Source organism: Cinclus cinclus, chromosome 10 (assembly GCF_963662255.1).
Source record: "Cinclus cinclus chromosome 10, bCinCin1.1, whole genome shotgun sequence".
Taxonomy (NCBI): Eukaryota; Metazoa; Chordata; class Aves; order Passeriformes; family Cinclidae; genus Cinclus; species Cinclus cinclus.
This window is the reverse complement of record NC_085055.1, coordinates 25866610-25885105: the sequence shown is the minus strand read 5'-3', so window position 1 is coordinate 25885105 and position 18496 is coordinate 25866610. Positions and strand designations below refer to the sequence as shown.

Below are 18496 nucleotides of genomic sequence, written 5' to 3'. Positions count from 1 at the left end.
GTAATCTGCGTAAAGATGTTGTACGAAGGGGCCGTGAGGCTTTTACAACGTGGTTACTGCGGGTCTGGGACCTTATGGGTACAGGTGTGCAGCTGGATGGTACTGAGGCAAGGAATTTGGGACCCCTGACCCAGAACTCAGGTGTGGATCACGTATTCGTAAGGGAACCAGGTCCCCTTTCCCTCTGGGAGAGGCTTTTAATGAGTGTAAGAGAGAGGTTTGTCCATAGAGAGAGAATGCAGGAGCACCACCATAGAATGCACTGGAAAACCGCTGAGGAGGGCATCCAACAGCTGAGAGAAGTGGCAATACTGGAGATACTCTTTGGGAGGGGTGGACAACATGACAATGACCCCGACAAGGTCAGGTGCACAGGGCAGATGTTGTGGAATCTGGCACACCTGGGGCCATCTCAATACACCACATTCATTGCAGCCATTAATGATGACACCAACCACGAGACAGTGGGTTCTGTTGCCAATAGGCTCAGAAATTTTGAGAGTATAATGAATGGCCCAATGCAGGCTCAGGTCTCTGCCGTGATTAGGGAACTCAGAGAGGAGTTCAAGGAGGAGATAAGAGGGGTGAGGGAGGAGATGAGGAAGGTCAATGCAGCACCAGTGCGAGTCACAGATCCCAGAGTTAGAGCCCAACGTCCCCCAGCTAGGGAGAGAGGATACACCCCACGAGCTGACCTGTGGTTCTTTCTGCGTGACCATGGGGAAGACATGAGGAGGTGGGATGGGAAACCCACTTCTGCCCTGGCAGCACGAGTGCATCAACTCAGGGAGGGAAACACTAACCAAAGGAGCTCCACTAAAGTGAAGGTGGCCTCAACTTCCCATAACCAAGATGCAGGGTATTACAAAAGGGAGGATGATTTGTCATATCCCCTTGAGGGAACCTCCAACATGTATGCCCAGGAAGGAAATAATAACCAGTGCTAGAGGGGCCCTGCCTCTAGCCAGGGAGAGGCACAGGAAAACCGGGTCATTTGGACGGTGTGGATCCGATGGCCTGGCACATCAGAGCCACAGAAACATAGGGCATTAGTTGACACTGGTTCACAGTGCACCCTAATACCATCAGAACATGTGGGGGAAGAGCCTGTTTCTATTGCTGGGGTGACAGGGGGATCACAGGAATTGACTTTGCTGGAGGCTGAGGTGAGCCTGACTGGGAAAGAGTGGCAGAAGCATCCAATTGTGACTGGCCCAGAGGCACCATGTATTCTAGGCATAGACTTCCTGAGGAATGGCTATTACAAAGACCCAAAGGGACTCAGGTGGGCTTTTGGAATAGCTGCTGTAGAGGCAGAAAACATTAAGCAATTGAACACCTTGCTTGGACTGTCAGAGAACCCATCTGTAGTGGGACTCCTGAAGGTGAAGGAGCAGCAAGTGCCAATTGCCACCTCGACAGCGCACCACAGGCACTACAGGACAAATCGAGATGCCGTGATCCCCATCCACAAGATGATCCGTGAGCTGGAGGGCCAAGGGGTGGTCAGCAAAACCCACTCACCCTTCAACAGCCCCATCTGGCCTGTGCGCAAGTCTGATGGAGAATGGAGATTGACTGTGGACTATCGTGCATTGAATGAAGTGACTCCACCGCTGAGCGCTGCCGTGCCGGACATGCTGGAACTCCAGTACGAGCTGGAGTCCAAGGCAGCAAAGTGGTACGCCACCACTGACATTGCCAATGCATTTTTCTCCATTCCTCTGGCAGCAGAGTGCAGGCCTCAGTTTGCTTTCACCTGGAGGGGCGTGCAGTACACCTGGAACCGACTGCCCTAGGGGTGGAAACACAGCCCCACCATCTGCCATGGACTGATCCAGGCTGCACTGGAAAAGGGTGAAGCTCCAGAACATCTGCAATACATCGATGACATCATTGTGTGGGGGAACACGGCAATGGAAGTATTTGAGAAAGGAGAAAAGATCATCCAGATTCTGCTGGGAGCCGGTTTTGCCATCAAGAGGAGCAAAGTCAAAGGTCCTGCCCGAGAGATCCAGTTCCTGGGAGTAAAGTGGCAAGACGGGCGGCGCCAAATCCCCACTGAGGTCATCAATAAGATCACCGCAATGTCTCCACCAACCAACAAGAAGGAAACACAAGCTTTTCTAGATGCCGTAGGCTTTTGGAGAATGCACATTCCTGAGTACAGCTATGTCGTGAGCCCTCTCTACCTGGTCACCTGGAAGAAGAACGAATTCCACTGGGGCCCTGAGCAGCAGCAAGCCTTTGCCCAGATCAAGCAGGAGATCGCTCATGCTGTAGCCCTCGGCCCAGTCAGGACGGGACCAGAGGTGAAGAATGTGCTCTACTCTGCAGCCGGGAACAAGGGCTTGTCCTGGAGCCTTTGGCAGAAGGTACCTGGTGAGACCTGAGGCCGACCTCTGGGATTCTGGAGCTGAAGTTACAGAGGGTCTGAAGCCAACTACACCCCATCAGAGAAGGAGATCTTGGCTGCTTCTGAAGGAGTTCAAGCTGCCTCAGAAGTGATTGGCACAGAAGCACAGCTCCTCCTGGCACCCCAACTACCAGTGCTGGGGTGGATGTTTAAAGGGAAGGTCCCCTCTACCCACCACGCCACCGATGTCACATGGAGCAAGTGGATTGCCCTCATCACACAGCGCGCCCTTATTGGAAACCCAAATGGCCCTGGGATTTTGGAAATAATTACAAACTGGCCAGAAGGTGAAAATTTTGGTCTTGCCGATGAAGAGGAGCAAGAACAAGTGACCCGGGCTGATGAAGCCCCGCCATACAACCAACTGCCAGCAGATGAAACTCGCTACGCTCTTTTCACTGACGGTTCCTGTCGCATCGTGGGGATGAACCGGAAGTGGAAAGCAGCCGTATGGAGCCCCACACGACAGGTTGCACAAGCTACTGAAGGAGAAGGTGGATCAAGTCAACTTGCTGAACTCAAAGCCGTTCAGCTGGCCCTGGACATTGCTGAAAGAGAGAAGTGGCCAAAGCTTTACCTTTGCACTGATTCATGGATGGTAGCCAATGCTCTGTGGGGCTGGCTGGAAAGATGGAAAAAAGCTAACTGGCAACGTAGGGGAAAACCAATCTGGGCTGCTGATGAGTGGAAAGACATTGCCAGTCGGGTAGAGAAGCTACCCGTAAAGGTCCGTCATGTAGATGCCCATGTCCCCAAGAGTCGGGCTAATGAGGAGCACCAACACAATGAGCAAGTAGATCAGGCTGCAAGGATAGAGGTGTCACAGATAGACTTAGACTGGCAACACAAGGGAGAGTTGTTCCTGGCTCAATGGGCCCACAATGCTTCAGGTCATCAAGGTAGAGATGCTACCTATAAGTGGGCACGAGACCGAGGGGTGGATCTCACCATGGACAGTATTTCCCAGGTTATCCATGACTGTGAGACGTGTGCTGCCATCAAGCAAGCCAAGCGAGTGAAGCCCCTCTGGTGTGGGGGGCGGTGGTCCAAATATAAGTATGGGGAGGCCTGGCAGATTGACTGCATCACACTGCCTCAGACACGCCAAGGCAAGCGCTACGTGCTGACCATGGTGGAAGCCACCACTGGATGGTTGGAGACCTACCCTGTGCCTCATGCCACTGCCTGCAACACCTTCCTGGGCCTGGAAAAACAAGTCCTTTGGAGACATGGTACCCCTGAGAGAATTGAGTCAGACAATGGGACTCATTTCAAGAACAGCCCCATAAGCACCTGGGCCAGAGAACACGGCATCGAGTGGGTGTACCACATTCCTTGTCACGCACCAGCGGCTGGGAAAGTGGAACGGTGCAATGGGCTGCTTAAAACCACCTTGAAGGCACTGGGTGGGGGGACTTTCAAGAACTGGGAGATTAATCTACCAAAGGCCACATGGTTAGTGAACACCCAAGGTTCCACTAATCGAGCAGGCCCTGCCCAGTCTGAGCCCTTGAGAACACCAGATGGGGACAAGGTTCCAGTGGTGCATATGAGAGGTATGCTAGGAAAAACTGTTTGGGTGAACTCTGCCTCCAGCAAAGAAAATCCTATTCGTCCAGCAAAGACAATCCTATTTGTGGGGTGGTTTTTGCTCAAGGGCCAGGTTGTACCTGGTAGGTGATGCAAAGAGATGGAAAGACCCAATGCATTCCCCAAGGAGACCCTGTTTTAGGGTGAACTACCTACAATACTGTGCCTGTATCTGTAACTGTATGTATGTCTATAATTTGAAGATTTTAATTTGATGTAGCATGATGGTAGGGTAAAATTCGGGGTGGATAATATAGGGAGTTGGTTCTTTCCCTTTTCCCTCTGTGGAATTTTCCCCATTGTCATGCCAAGATACCTGTTGACTGGGCCCTGATGGCAAGGGGGAGGGAAGAGAGGAGGGAAGCCCCGTGAGATTCAAACATCCAGAAGAGGAAGCAGAAGGCTGGGCCTCGGCCCAATTTCCCCCGCGGAGTTTGGACGAGAAGGACGATCGCCGCCTCAGCCCCATCCCTGCCATCCCAGCGCCGGGAGCCATCCTCACTGCTGTCAGACCCTGCACCACTGCCTTCTCGCTGTAACCTGCCACCATCCAGCACTCCGCTGAGAACCTGGACCCACACTGTGAGCAGAGGGCTCTCTCTCCATCTCTCTCTCCCCCTGGGACAGCGCTGCCATCACCCCCAGCCCTCCTGCAGCTCTGCGGGACCTGCCCGCCCCCAGCACCGGGAACTGCAGCTCAGGGAAAAGGTGCCTGCAGCCAGAAAGGGACTGGGACTGAGTTACTGTTCTGTTTGTGGGTAATTTCATAGCTGTTGTTGTTCTTGTTTGTCTTGTTAGATATACTTGTAAAGAACTGTTATTCCTACCCCCATATCTTTGCCTGAAAGCTCCCTTAATTTCAAAATCATAATAATCTGCAGGAAGGAAGGATCATATTTTTCAGTCCAAAGGGAGGCTTCTGCTTTCCTTAGCAAACACCTGTCTTTCAAACCAGGACAGAGGCTCAAACCCACTGCCAGCCCAGCCAGTGGCTCCTGGCCAGCGTGCAGTGCTGTGCCCCAGTTAAGTACCTCCATGGGGTTGACGGTGATGGTGAGAGCAGAGTCATCCCAGTCCATGTCGCTCTCCTTGGCTCCCTCGGGGCCCGTGGTGCCGCGGTGATGAGCCGTGCGCAGCCGGAACACGCCCAGCGTGATCACCAACACCAGGACGCTCACACAGACGATGACAACGATCGTGGCCATGCTGGGAACCACTGCAACAAAGGGTGGCAAAGGGAATGCAGTCACCCTTGTGGAACAAATCACCTAAATCCCATGAACCTTGTTCGTTTTCAACACACAGCACCACCTCCTTTGGACAGACACCTGCCACGTGCCTAGTATGACAGAAAGTGATGACAGAAAGTGATGACCACTGCCCATCCACTAAGATGGAGCACACACACATGGTGTTCATAGATATCTTAACCTGAGTATGATAAATCCTAACTAAAAAGTGAGCATGCCCACCTTTGCTCTTTGAGCCACTTAACTACAGAAAACAAGTAGTTAATAACTGCAGAGTCAATTAGTTTCTGCAGTAAAATTCTGTTATCTCACCTGCATGTTACCCCTTCTGATCACAGCTGAGGCCTCAACCTTACTTGAGACAAAATGTGCATCCCAAAGCTTGTATTTTCAAAGGTTTCAGACACCTGTGATTTGAATCTCAAACTCCCAGAAATAAATGCATTGCCACCCTACTTGCCTGTGTTACAACTTTTCTGGAAGACTCTTGAGGACTCAAGACATTTTTCCTCTCTGTTTGGTTGCACTCTGAGAAGTCCCTGTCTCTACCTAGTCACAGGAAGAAATCTCTCTGAACTACCACATGTAATCAGCTCCATAATTAGGTCAGTGGAGAAATGCTGCTGTTTTCTATGTACTTTGAGGTACTGCAGTTCCAGAAGCAATGGGATTAACCAGTCCATAACCCATTTTATTGCCTTTGCCCTGCCTACAGGAATGGAAGTCTGAAATCAAAACATATTTAGGAGCCAAAAAACCTAGTTTGCAACAGTTTATCCATTAAACATTCAGTTTCATTTTAGTGAACTGTCTGTACAATGTAAAGAAAAATACAGTAATTTTCTAAGTATGTCTGTATATAGCTACTTATAACTGCCTACACTTTACATCACTTTACTTCTTTACATATGTATCCTTCAGCTAAAAGGATTTCATAATCCAAGTTTTAAACAAGTATCTTTGCCCTGGATTCAACTTCACTGTGAAGGTTTCAGATTTGGGTACATATTTTAACTCATATAGCCTAAAAAATAAATTAAAATATATCTTAATGCATGCTGCACATGACTAGATGAACTTGTATCTCCAGAGAGCCCAGACTGAGACCTTGACAGCAGCTAACAGAGGCACTGCAGCAATTATGTATTTAAAAATTAATACAATTTCTTCCTTTTGCTTTTAAAGGAGTGGGTAGAAATTAATATGCTACAGAACTACAAATGCACAAGGACAATATGATCATAAATATTACCCTTCATACCATTCAATACTAGAAACAAGGCAGTTTTTACTGTGGGGGGTCAGAGTTCAAAATCATTAATGAAGACTTTAAAAAAGGATGCCAGGTTTTAATTACAAAGTACATTATTGGACAGAATAGAATTCATTGTTACCTTCTTTCACACCTGTGCAATGATCTCTGAGAGGTTTTAGAAGCTGAAATAATGGCCCTCAGGGCTTTAGTCTGTGGAGCAGGCTGACCCACAAGGGAAACACTGACACACTGGAATCATTGTGAGAAACCTCTGGGAAGGTGTCACATACCTGAGCTGTGAACTGGAATCATTGTGAGAAACCTCTGGGAAGGTGTCACATACCTGAGCTGTGAACTGCAATTACACTCCCCTCAGGCTGCTGAACAGATTGGAGAAATTGAGGCTGAACTATCATGTGATTTGCATGGTCCATGAAGTTGGAGTTGGAAGTGTGTAGAATATTAACCTGGAGGAAGAGAAAAACAATAGATCAGATACTAAAAAGTGTTTTATACTGCAAGCCTACTGGTTCCATGTATTAAATTGGACTATGAAGTTCATCAGCTGATAGGAACACTACTTCATAGATGCAAAAGGCCAAATTAATTCCTTTTTTAGTGCCAGCTGAAAATACACAACTTAATATTATTATTTCTAATTTGTAGCATGAAAAATGCATTCTAATCTTTCTGGTTGTTGACTCTGAAGTGGCACAGAACAGGAATCTTTTTGTTTACCTGTTCAGGTAAGTAGTGAATTTTTCTTCTCTCTATATTAATCAGCTTTTAGGTGTTACCTAAATATTACAAAATAATTGTTAATTTTCTTAACAATTATTAAGCTGTTAATTACCTTTATAAACATTGATTAATTTTGATCATACTGCTAAGTAGGTCCAGCAATTTCTTTCAGTTGTTACCTGGGCTCTAGGCCTCAGTGTTAGGTTGGAAAAAACTCAGTCATTGCTAACCTCCAGGTTGAAATCATCGCTTACCTCCAGGCTGAACTCATTGCTCACTTTCAGGCTGAACTCACTGTTCACCTCCAGGTTGAACTCACTGCTCACCTCCAAGCTGAACTCATTTTTTGCCTCCAGGCTGAACTCACTGCTCACCTCCACAGAGAGCTCATTGCTCACCTCCAGGTTGAACTCGTTGCTGGTGTAACGCCCATTGAGCTCGGAGCACTTGACCCTGAACTTCCTGTCCGAGGTGGCTGAGGTTCCCCAGTTGCGGTAGCGGAGCTGCCGCAGCACCTGCTCATAGCTGAATATGCTGTCCACACCTGCGGGGTGGGAGGGCAAGGACAGCTCAGGGACAGTGAAGAGAACACTGGTCTGGCCTTAAACAACAAATCAACTGCTCAATCAACTGCTCATGGAACACACAGAACTCAGCAGAATGGTCTGGAAACAACAGGGCATTGAATGTTCCCTGACACTTGATCATATGAAGATAGTTTTTGTAATTGAATATAGGTCCCTAATGGAGAGGGATAAATAGAACAACAATGGTGCAGAATAAATTACTTAGTAGATCAGAAAAAGATGGCCAATGTCCCAACATTGTACTAGAGCACTGAGGAACCCACTCACTCCCATGTTCCGCTGTGATGGTCCACAAGAACCCCACATTTACAGAAAGCATGGATGCCATTTTCCTTACTTGGGGAGTAGCAGGAGGGATGCTGAGAATCCGAAAGGCAAACACAGCACATCCAGAGATCAAGAAGCAACTGTGTTTTTTTAAGATAGAGTCACTCTTGGGATATTTTCATGGCTAGAAAATCATAGAAATCTGTCCAATTTCTTACATATTTGAGCTTTTGTTCCAATATATAATTGATGTGACAAAATAAGGGAAAACAAATGTCATGAACTTACCGTAGATTGAATATCCTGCTGTAGAATTTGTGGCATCTAGATGTTTTCCTTGAAGCTCCCCATTATCTAGTTCTAAGCACTCTTGTTCAGGGTCTAGTTCTGCACCAATAACCAGAACATCACAGAAATCCAAGTTGTGGAGCATTTCTTCTACTACCAGTTGCTTATTGGCTGTGAACCCATGTCATAGAGCATGAAAAAAGGAGGAAATGAAGATAAAAGATCAGATAACAGCTCAGTCTTTTTATGTGCTTTGCATCAGGGCTTTCAGTTTTTGCCAAGATGGCTGAACTGTTTTTGCTGATATTAAATCCAGCACACTTGAAGCAAATCAAGAGAAGTGTCATGTCTGTACACGTGCCATGATGATAAAAGCCTACAAACACCCAGTGCGATAAATAGAAAATATATTGCTCTGTAATAAAAGGTACCCGAGAACATTACTGGAAGTAGAAAACTGAAATTTGATATGGGAAATAAATTAATGTAAAAAATTCCGGGTTTCAATGCTGTAATGATTCAAGATTTCACAAGGAAAAACAAACTAGAGAAATACACATCCAATGTGTCTATGCTTGGATAATTCTCTCAATTACTCTATGACCTGTAAACAATTTGCATTACAAAGACCTGGCCATCTATCCAAGAGCAGGGCATTATCATTAATAGCAAGATCATGTGCTGTGTGGCTTAAAGAAATTGTTATAAACTGACTGTCCTTCAACATGTACAAGTAAAAATATAATTCTGTCACTGCAAAAAGAGTAGCATAGCAATTTAATATTTAAATTCTCTGATCAACTTAGCACAGAATGTGTAGCAAAACTGCTTAAGCAGCTCCCTGAGAGCACAGACACTGCAAGCCTGGAAATTCCTGCCCGTTTTGCAAATTTGATGTTAGAGAGTGTATTGGGAAGGAGGGCACATCCAGGAAAGCCTTATGCCCCAGACTGCCAGCTCCTAATGCAGGAGCTTTTTGGGTACCTAAGCTCTAGGTACAGCTGTAACATATCCAGAAATGCAGCCCTAGTCAAATTTGTAGGCTCAGGTAATGCACGCCCCTAAACTTGCATATCATTATCCATTTTCTCTTCTCCGGAGATGTACATCTAGTTGCTGCTTATTCTGGTCCAACAAACAGTGTTTAGAATGTTTCTTCAAATTACTAGGCATTCCATGTGCCTTGCACACAAGCACGCAAAAGGAAGATTCCTTTATAGACAGTGATTTAAAACTTGATTTATGCTTTTGAACATTCACACAGTGTTGAGTAATAATTCCCACACTGCTTATCATTAGAATAAACTGTCATCATTGAAAATTAATATTTTAAAAAGATTATATATACATTTCATAGGTGGGAAACTGAGGCATGAGATTATTTTCTCAAGTATCACTCACAAGCTAGTGTCAGAGCTGGAAACATAAGAGTAGACTAAAACTTTGACTTCTGTTCAATTACTGTTTTTCATTTTATCAGCACAATTTAAAAAATTCTGTTACAAACAGAGAAATTCTAATGAGAATACCCTAATGTAACAGAATATGAAAGGAAGAGTAGAAAGGAATTATTCTGAAATATATTAATGGACACTACATGGAAAATCTGCTTTTTCTTTGAAGCACCTTCTGATCTGCCACCATTTAACACACTTTTCAATGTGTTGAATTGAATTTCTTCAGTACAGCATTACTGTGGCCTAATTAATCTGGGTGAAGTGACTTCCTTTGCATTACTTGTTTGTACCATCCTTTAAAAAATATGAGGAGATGTTATGAAATGAGTAATAATATTTAAAAGAAAGACACAAACCTCGGTCATGTTCTCTGAAATCCACTGAATGCTCCATTTTAGTGACTGTGCTGACAATCCTGATGTCAGGTAACAAGTTAACACCTCTTTCACTTTCAAACTGTGCAGCTGGTCTAGCAAAGTGGTCCATCCCAGTTATGGTAATCTTGGGCTCATTGGCCTGAAACACCATTACATAGGCATCTATATCTGGGATACTAATGCAGACATCTTCACCAAAACATCTGAAAAAATATATTAGTCATTAACTGCATGTGACACATTGCACATCAGAGGACTATGGCACTGGCACTGCCCCAAACCCAGCTCATGGCTCTCACATCAGCCCAATACATCTTTGGGCACTGTCACACATGAGGACATATTCCTGTACTTCTGTGCACACAGGCCAGCTCTGGCCCTCTACTCCCTTCCCATCTTCACAGATACTCACTCTGAGGGACAAACTCAGTCTTTCCTAAGGTCACTCTCAAAACAATATTTTAATGTTTAACTGACATTTAACAAGAGTAAATGGTTAAAAAAGTTAACTAGATAACAACTAACTTTAGTAAACCTAACATTAAATTCAGAAAGTGCTAGCTAATGAATACAACATGGTCATCTTATCATGTGTGAATAAAGGGCCTTATTCTCCATTTAAATTGTTCCCATCATGAACTCTTTTTGGGACCCTCCAATATTTGCAGGGGAGGAAAGCTGCCTGTACTTCCATTTTCATCTGAATCAGCGGTGTGCTTTGGAAGTGAATCTCCTGACAAGCTTTGCCTCATTTCATGCTGGCACAGGAGCTGGGCCAGCCCTGGAATGTGCAAGCTGGATTGGTTCCAGTGGGACTGCCTCGGGAGCTGTTCTCCTAGCCAGGAGCTCAGCCTGCAGCCCAGCCCTGGCACTTGGGAACAACTATGCCTACAGCAGGTGAGAGTTGGCAGAACTGGGTTTGTTTCCACTCCAGAGCCCTGCTTTGCCTGCTCTGGACAGAGCTGAGCCCAGGGGAGCCCAGGAGAGGCTGTGGGCAGCTCTGAACATCACTGAGCAGGTGCGGCACGGAGAGGAGAGGAGAGGAGAGGAGAGGAGAGGAGAGGAGAGGAGAGGAGAGGAGAGGAGAGGAGAGGAGAGGAGAGGAGAGGAGAGGAGAGGAGAGGAGAGGAGAGGAGAGGAGAGGAGAGGAGAGGAGAGGAGAGGAGAGGAGAGGAGAGGAGAGGAGAGGAGAGGAGAGGAGAGGAGAGGAGAGGAGAGGAGAGGAGAGAGGGACATGGACTCTGCCCAACAGCCTCCACCAGTGCTCCAGGGACAGCATGGATGCATCCGGGCCAGACACACACAGGCTGCTTCAAGCACACCTACAGATACTGCTCTTGCAGATATCTCCTCTGTTAGATGGAACAGGACTGCTTTAAAAAGTCATGGCTCTGGCTATCTCAGAAGGAACTATAAATGTTTAAAATGAAAAGTAAATAAGATTGCAATAAATGCACTGTTTGGTCCAGACTGTATGCCCCAAACTATAAAGAGAATGCAAGTACATTACATTAACAAAAAAGGTTTCTTAAGAAGATAATATCAAGAGAAAACCCCCATGGAAATAGAAATAAAAGTAAATTAAATTAATCCTTTAGGTTCAGTAACAAAGCAGTTGGATTTATCAATTTAATTTAGCCAAAATGATTCTTTTTACATGACCAAAGAAAAAATTAATTCTTTAAAAATGTTCCAAATCTGTTCAATTCAGCTGAAGTATAACTTACTGAACTTTAGATGACACTTTGAGACGTCGTATGCCTGCAGTAGGAAACTGTCTGGAGTTGATGTATGAGACTTTTCGGAGGGCTTGATTTACATTCTTAATGTCATCTCCTTCCATGACAAGGACTGACTGGGAAGGGTTGAAGTGATACTAGGAGAAATGCAAGTAATTAGTATTTAAGACACTGGGTACAGAGTACAAAATAATATATTTTTTAAGGAATGTTGCACAGACATAAATTAAAAATGTAATGATTTAAGAAAAAAAGTCTTAGTAGCTATCACTGGCTGAATTCACATGCTGTTCTCTAAAACATTTGCTTGTATCAGTCACCTAAATAACTACTGTTATAATTTTGTAATAAATTAATCCAGATTTGCTGTTATTTGTCCAGCCTTATTAACCTTGCTACGAAAATTTCTACAGCAATTTCCAATGCTATTTATTTTTGAAATCTGTAGAAGCTCAAAACCTTAACTTACCGCCATGATTATGATTCCTATGTAATCTTTTTAGTTTAAACACATTCCTCTTTTAAAAGCATTGTCTTTTGAGCTAGCCTAGCATCAGAAGCATATTTTGGCTGCTTTCTGTGTGGTTTCATCCTGGCCTACCCTTCTGAGATATATTTCAATGTGAACAAACAAAACAATTACATTTGCCTCCTATATCTTCATTAATGTCAGCCACAGTAAAGGGGACTCTCCATCCTGTCTGATGATCAATAAGGGTGTCATGATTTAAGATGGAGATGCTCACTTGGGCCAGCAAACCCTGCACAGTCACTGTCTGCTCTTGTAGCCCCGAGCCTTCTCTGCTCCATTGCACTGAACACAGATCAGTCTTGCTGACCAAGAAATTTCATCACTGTTGTGACACAACCAATGACTGATTTTTACCTTCACAGTAATTAATCCTAATTCCCTGTTTTGTCTGTTAACTGGTTCAGTAAACTGTCTGCATTGCAGAGGAAACCAGTGTAACCCCCTTGATGTTGTACCCCACTGTTGTCAGCACAGAACACAAATGCACCTTTCTCTCTTGGGAAGGCTCCCTCCCCAGAGCTGGGCATTGATTATGTGAAGATGTTCTGTTAAATATGGACAGTGGCTGCCTACACTTCCTTACAGCCAGAAAGGTTAAAAAGCAAAACACATCAAATAGACTGTGAAGAACAGGAGGAAGCACAGGGTCCTCTCAAACAGAACACAGAAGACTGGGTTTAAAGCTTGTGCAGGAAGGTCACAACACACTGAAGTGTATTTTTTATAAAAGAGGAGAACTAACATGAATCCCAGCTTGCATACAGTTATTTTTCCTCTCTTTAAGCTAGCAGCAGTAGAGAATAAAATTAACAAAAGGAGATTCTAGCTAGCCAGTTAATAGCTCATCTGCCAGAACAGCTGGAACACTGCCAAAGGGAAGGAGAAAGCCCCAGTCTGAGCCATTTTTGTCTTTCTCATTAAAAAAAGCTAAATATAGCAACATTTTAGTGTCTCAGAGAATTGTTACAGAGCTCTGAAAATTAGGCTGCAGCCCAAAAATGTCTAACACTATCGTGTCAGAAACTGCAGCTGCACTGCTCTTTCTTAGGTGGTTAAAGGGTGACTCTCCATGGTCCAAAGTGCCCAGAAACACCTTCCAGCATCAGTCTGCCAACATTGAATCTGCAAAGCGCCACATAAACTGCCCCACAGAACCCGTGTGCAGCTGTGACACATGCCTGTCTGGGATCAATTGTGTTTGGTTTTGACACCACAGCACCTTCCTCTCTCATTTTCTCTTCAAGGTCAGGCAACTGTTCTGCTTTCAGCTGAGCTTCCTTCTGTTAGCCCCCAAAAGAAACCCTTCCAGAATCTCTCTCTGGCTGCTCCTTTCATTTTTGCTTCCTGTGGTTTCTCTCACTGTTGGCATGCTGAGGCAGTAAAAGCAACATCAGTAACTTAAAAAAAACTCCACTATGCCTCATCTGTATTTCAGAAAATGAACATGTTTTGTAGGTTTGCAAAACCATTAAAAGTCAGGAAACAATCCCTTGTATTCCTTTTCCCCTCTGCACTGCCAGTACAGTAAAGAAGCCAGTCACAAATGCTGGAGCAGCAGTGGGTAGTAGAAGAGGGAGTTTCCCAAGCCCATGAAACTGGGGTGACTCAAATATTGTCAGGTTTCAGAGGGCAACAATAGAGGAGGAATTACTATGCTTTTAAGCACAATGGATGAAGTGCACTGTGCTTTAATTAATGGAAAATCCCAGCAAATTACTTATTAGCAGGTGTACACATGTGGGTTCTAGAAATCCCTACTTGTTCCTTGTATGCTGCCTTTTAAAAACAGTTTTAACCAACCCCTGTGTCCCGTTGCTGGGAGAAGCAGCAATGTGAAATTCCTTATGATGTTGTTGGTAGGATGATAAAAGAATTCTTTGGGGTCTTTCCTCATATGTAAAACTTAGAACTAGCAAAATTCCCCCTGACCTTTGCACTTTCAATTTTCATTTTTACCCTTGTTTTCACACAATGTGTCAGCTATACTACACCATGCAACCTACCATCACCTGGACAGACATCTGAGCCCATTTCAAGTCAGTCTGTACAACTGAAAGGTTTGGCTAATAAAATGCAGTCCATGGCATTCCCCTGCATGGTCCAGATTAAGTGTTAGAGCACCATCCTCCTCCCCTCAGAAAACCCCACACCAAAACACCCCTGTTCACTTTCTCAGGATGCACTATCTGCACCCAAAGGGAGCTCCTGGGTTGGAACTGAAGCTCAGCTCCTTTAGAAGTGGTATTTGTGTGCTAGGAAACAGCTTCACAAGTGCATTTACACTGAGCACAAGAACACTGTCACCAAATAATGGTGTCAGTAAAAGAAAACTGACAATGCAACTCATGTGAGCAGTTGAATAGCCAAGATCCTACATATGCATTCAAAGAACAGAATTTCAGAATTATCTGAATGAATGCAAAGCCATCTGGCCACTAGGTCAACTGAAACAGGATTTCCCTGTCTGTTTTTCTCCAGTCTTAGAAAAAGATCTACATTACCAGTAGTCAAATGCAAAATTAACATAGATGATGATTCCACTCAAATATAAAAATTTAATTCCTTGACTTTAGGGGATTTTATTGTTCAATTTTCATGTACCATAAAGTTTTCCTCTTTGAACACACTGAATTTTAGAATGCTATCGCATTACGACTTAAGTATTCTGCTGCTTTAAAACTACTTGAGATCAAAATTCAATAAATTTTTGGAATCGCATCTATTTCTGTAGAAGTAACAAAATGAGCATGAAAACACAACCTGGCAATTCATACAGACTCTGAAATATCAGCAGTGCCTTACTTTCTGATAATCTACTCTGCAATAAGGGAAACATTTTTCTTTGCAGTATAACAGTTTTTCTACTGTTCTCTTTTGTCTTTGCATGATTTTATGGGAAATTACATTGCTTCTGGGAGTACCTCTGTACTGTGTGTACTCTACCTTGGGCTCTCCATAAATCAGATCAAAATTTTTATCAAAAATGATGTCAGTTCATCCCTCACCTTTATTCCTTGGCCAAGACTCTCAAGAGAATTAATATCAAGACCTTCCTTGCAGGCCTGCAAACAGGAAATCACTTTCTGACTTTCAATTTTCCCTGGCCGGATTGTCAGACTTGCCAAGCTGCCATGGAAATACTGAGCAAACCTGGGCTTGGTGACTTCACCACCTGCAAGAAAGAGGATGCAAAATGGTTACTGGTACCAACACACAAACTGCACATTTAATAAATCATTTTATGTTCTAACATAAATAATCTCTATCTATTTTAGCCAAGTATATTTTAGATCCCATTTGTTGCGGTACAGTGGAATGTTTTTGTGGGTTGTTGGGTGGCACCTGGAAGCAGGCTGTTTTTAGCATTCTTGTTTTTCCAGGACTGTATGTATTCAAGTATTTATAAAGCTGAAACAGCAAACCCAGAGATGAAACATGGCTTCCTAAATGTGTACAAGAAAGCACATGATTTTTAAAAATGAAGCTTTTCAAGTATTCAAACACCAATTTAAAAAAATATTTAGGCCAAATATTTATTTGTAGAGAAACAGTATTTGCAAGTGTTCAATGACAAGATCAGCTATGTCTGCCTTTGTCCTCCCAAGAGCACAGTACCTGATGAGCTGAGAGTGGTGGCTCTGTGTACACAAACTCCCTGGGCTGTGTCTGAGGACATGCTGGGAATTCCAGCAGCAAGCAGGGACATGTGTACAGCCCCTATCTGAGAGGCTGGGAGAGCTATCCCTGATCCAAGGTACACCATTTGGTGCCAGGTCCTGCTCACTCTGCATTGCACTAGGCCCTGCATACAAGCTCGCTTGGATTCCAGACAGCTCCCAAGGAAGACTGATCTTTAGGAGCTGTCAATAAAACGTGATTACAGACTGCCTGCTCCAGTGATCATGGCATCTCAGTTACTCTTGGGACTGTTAGTGATTTACTCATCCTCCTTTAGGAGAATTTTTAGAGCTTGTCTTTCCTGCAGTGTTATCTCTCACAGTGCATGTGAATTACTGCCTACCTTGAGCCTGCAAGGACCAAGGGAGTCCCACAGCAGCAAGCCAGGCAGACTAATTGGATTAGCAGTTGATAACCTGTTCATAAGGTGTTGTAATTGGTAGATAACTCATCTCTACAGTATTTGTAGCTTTAGTATCAAACAACTTGTTTTTGCCAGGCAAGATAGCTCAAGCTTGAACTTGAACTTGTGTGGATTGGAGCTGGATAGGGATAAAGTGGCAAATTTTCTTTAGACTTCCTGTTGTTACCTAAAAGCCTAAAAACCCTCACTTCCAGTCCCAGTCTCTGCAGGATGACCATTACGAAGAAAGCTTGAGCTATTTTATATAGGTAAGAAAATACACACTGGTGTATTGGCAGAAAAGAGGTGTCCAAGCAGGCTGTTTCTTTAGAGAAGTCAGCAATGTTTGTTTTGTTTTTTTTTGTTTTTTTTTTTTTTTTTTTTTTGTTGGTTTGTGGTTTTTTGTTGTTTTTGTTTGTTTGTTTGTTTGTTTGTTTAATATATTACAGCATAAACTGCCTCTACTTTTCTTAACCCACAGGAAGGTTCCCAAAGGGAGATTATTCTTGTCCACTCTCATTCATTTGTCCATTACAAAGGAAATTTCCTCTGGGCAGAATTTTGTTGAGATTTCCTAGAAACGTTTACGTATACAACAGCTGAAGTTCAGCCTTTCTGATATTACCAAGACAATTATTTGGTAATTATTTTGTAAATCGATATTGCATTATGGGGACATTGTCTTTTCAGCCAAAATGCTGTTATATTTATCTGCTTACATTGCCTTTAAAAGTACTTATACAGCAGTAATGTAACTGGATGGAAAAAGGTATGCCAGATTTTTTAAAAAAAGCAAACATATCCTTAAAAAGGAGACAAAGAGAGAAAACCACTTAAGAGCTCACAGAAGAAGAAGAAGGAATCACATTTTGTTTGAAGCTTCACATTCTAATATCCCTACAGAATTGTGAAGACAGCAAGTTTCAAGGCTAAAATACCAATACTAATCCTGAAGCTTTGAAATTTAGAAACCTACTATAGTAAGTCTGGCAGTAGGCCTTAATAGTTCTGAGGAGATGCAAAATAAGAAGCAGGCTCAGATCAGTGGATGTATTTAAATTTGAAATGCACTCATTAAAATGTATATAAAAGACCAGACAACAAGCCACCACAAAAAACTCAATGTCGTGGCTTTGCCTGTCAGAAAGAAGCAGAATGAACCAAAGCATCCATGAACAGAACTGGTTGTTCTTCCACTTTGGACTAGCTCTTCCCTGGTATTCTTGACAGAGCACTTACAATTACATTGCTAGCTTATTAGAAATGATACAGTATTTGCCCATAAATCATTAAATATGCAGGGTATTCACTGTGCCCAAGCCACACTTTTAATAAATGCTGGTGCACAAGGAGGTATTACCATCTTGGATATGTATAATTCTTGTTTAAAGTCATCTGTCCAGCCAACAACATAAAAGCACGGGAGGGAATATGAGTGCTGACAGGAATAGGCTTTTTAAATACCCTGAAAATACAGGCACTACAAAAACATTGAACATTTAAAGAACAATGCTTACACACCCTCTTCACAGGAATAAGGATGGTGTTTGTGTAGGTGCAGAGGCCGCGACTGGACTGTAAAGGTGGTGATGTAATCTTTGCTTGGGAGAGGCTATCAACTGTTATTTAAATAAAAAACCCCAAGTATTTCAAGAAAATGTGAGTGAAAAATAGCTGGAAGTAGCCAGTGTCATACTGTGTGAGCAGAGAAAATCTGCAGAACCATGGCCATGGTGATGAGAGGGTGATCCAGGCTGGGACAATCACATGAACAACTGCGAGCAGAGTCTGCAGGGACACGGAGGGATGAGGAACTCTGCCCCCAGCCCCAAGACAAATACACCTGTATCTAACCTATTCTTGAGAAGACTGCCTGAACTTTCTAAACTGTACTGAAGACAGAGGCTGCCCAAGCA

General features: G+C 43.8%; 1 protein-coding gene across 2 annotated transcripts in view; it reads right to left on the bottom strand.

Moving 5' to 3' along the window:
- Positions 1-18496, bottom strand: part of CLSTN2 (calsyntenin 2) — a 185512-nt gene that overhangs the window by 2359 nt on the left and 164657 nt on the right. For both annotated transcript variants that reach the window (XM_062498932.1, XM_062498933.1), the window contains 7 exons: positions 15505-15671; positions 11956-12104; positions 10208-10431; positions 8395-8565; positions 7651-7796; positions 6855-6978; positions 5038-5222 (listed from right to left, as the gene is read on the bottom strand). In XM_062498932.1, coding sequence (XP_062354916.1) covers positions 5038-5222; positions 6855-6978; positions 7651-7796; positions 8395-8565; positions 10208-10431; positions 11956-12104; positions 15505-15671 — 1166 coding nt within the window. The remainder of the gene's footprint in view (positions 1-5037; positions 5223-6854; positions 6979-7650; positions 7797-8394; positions 8566-10207; positions 10432-11955; positions 12105-15504; positions 15672-18496) is intronic.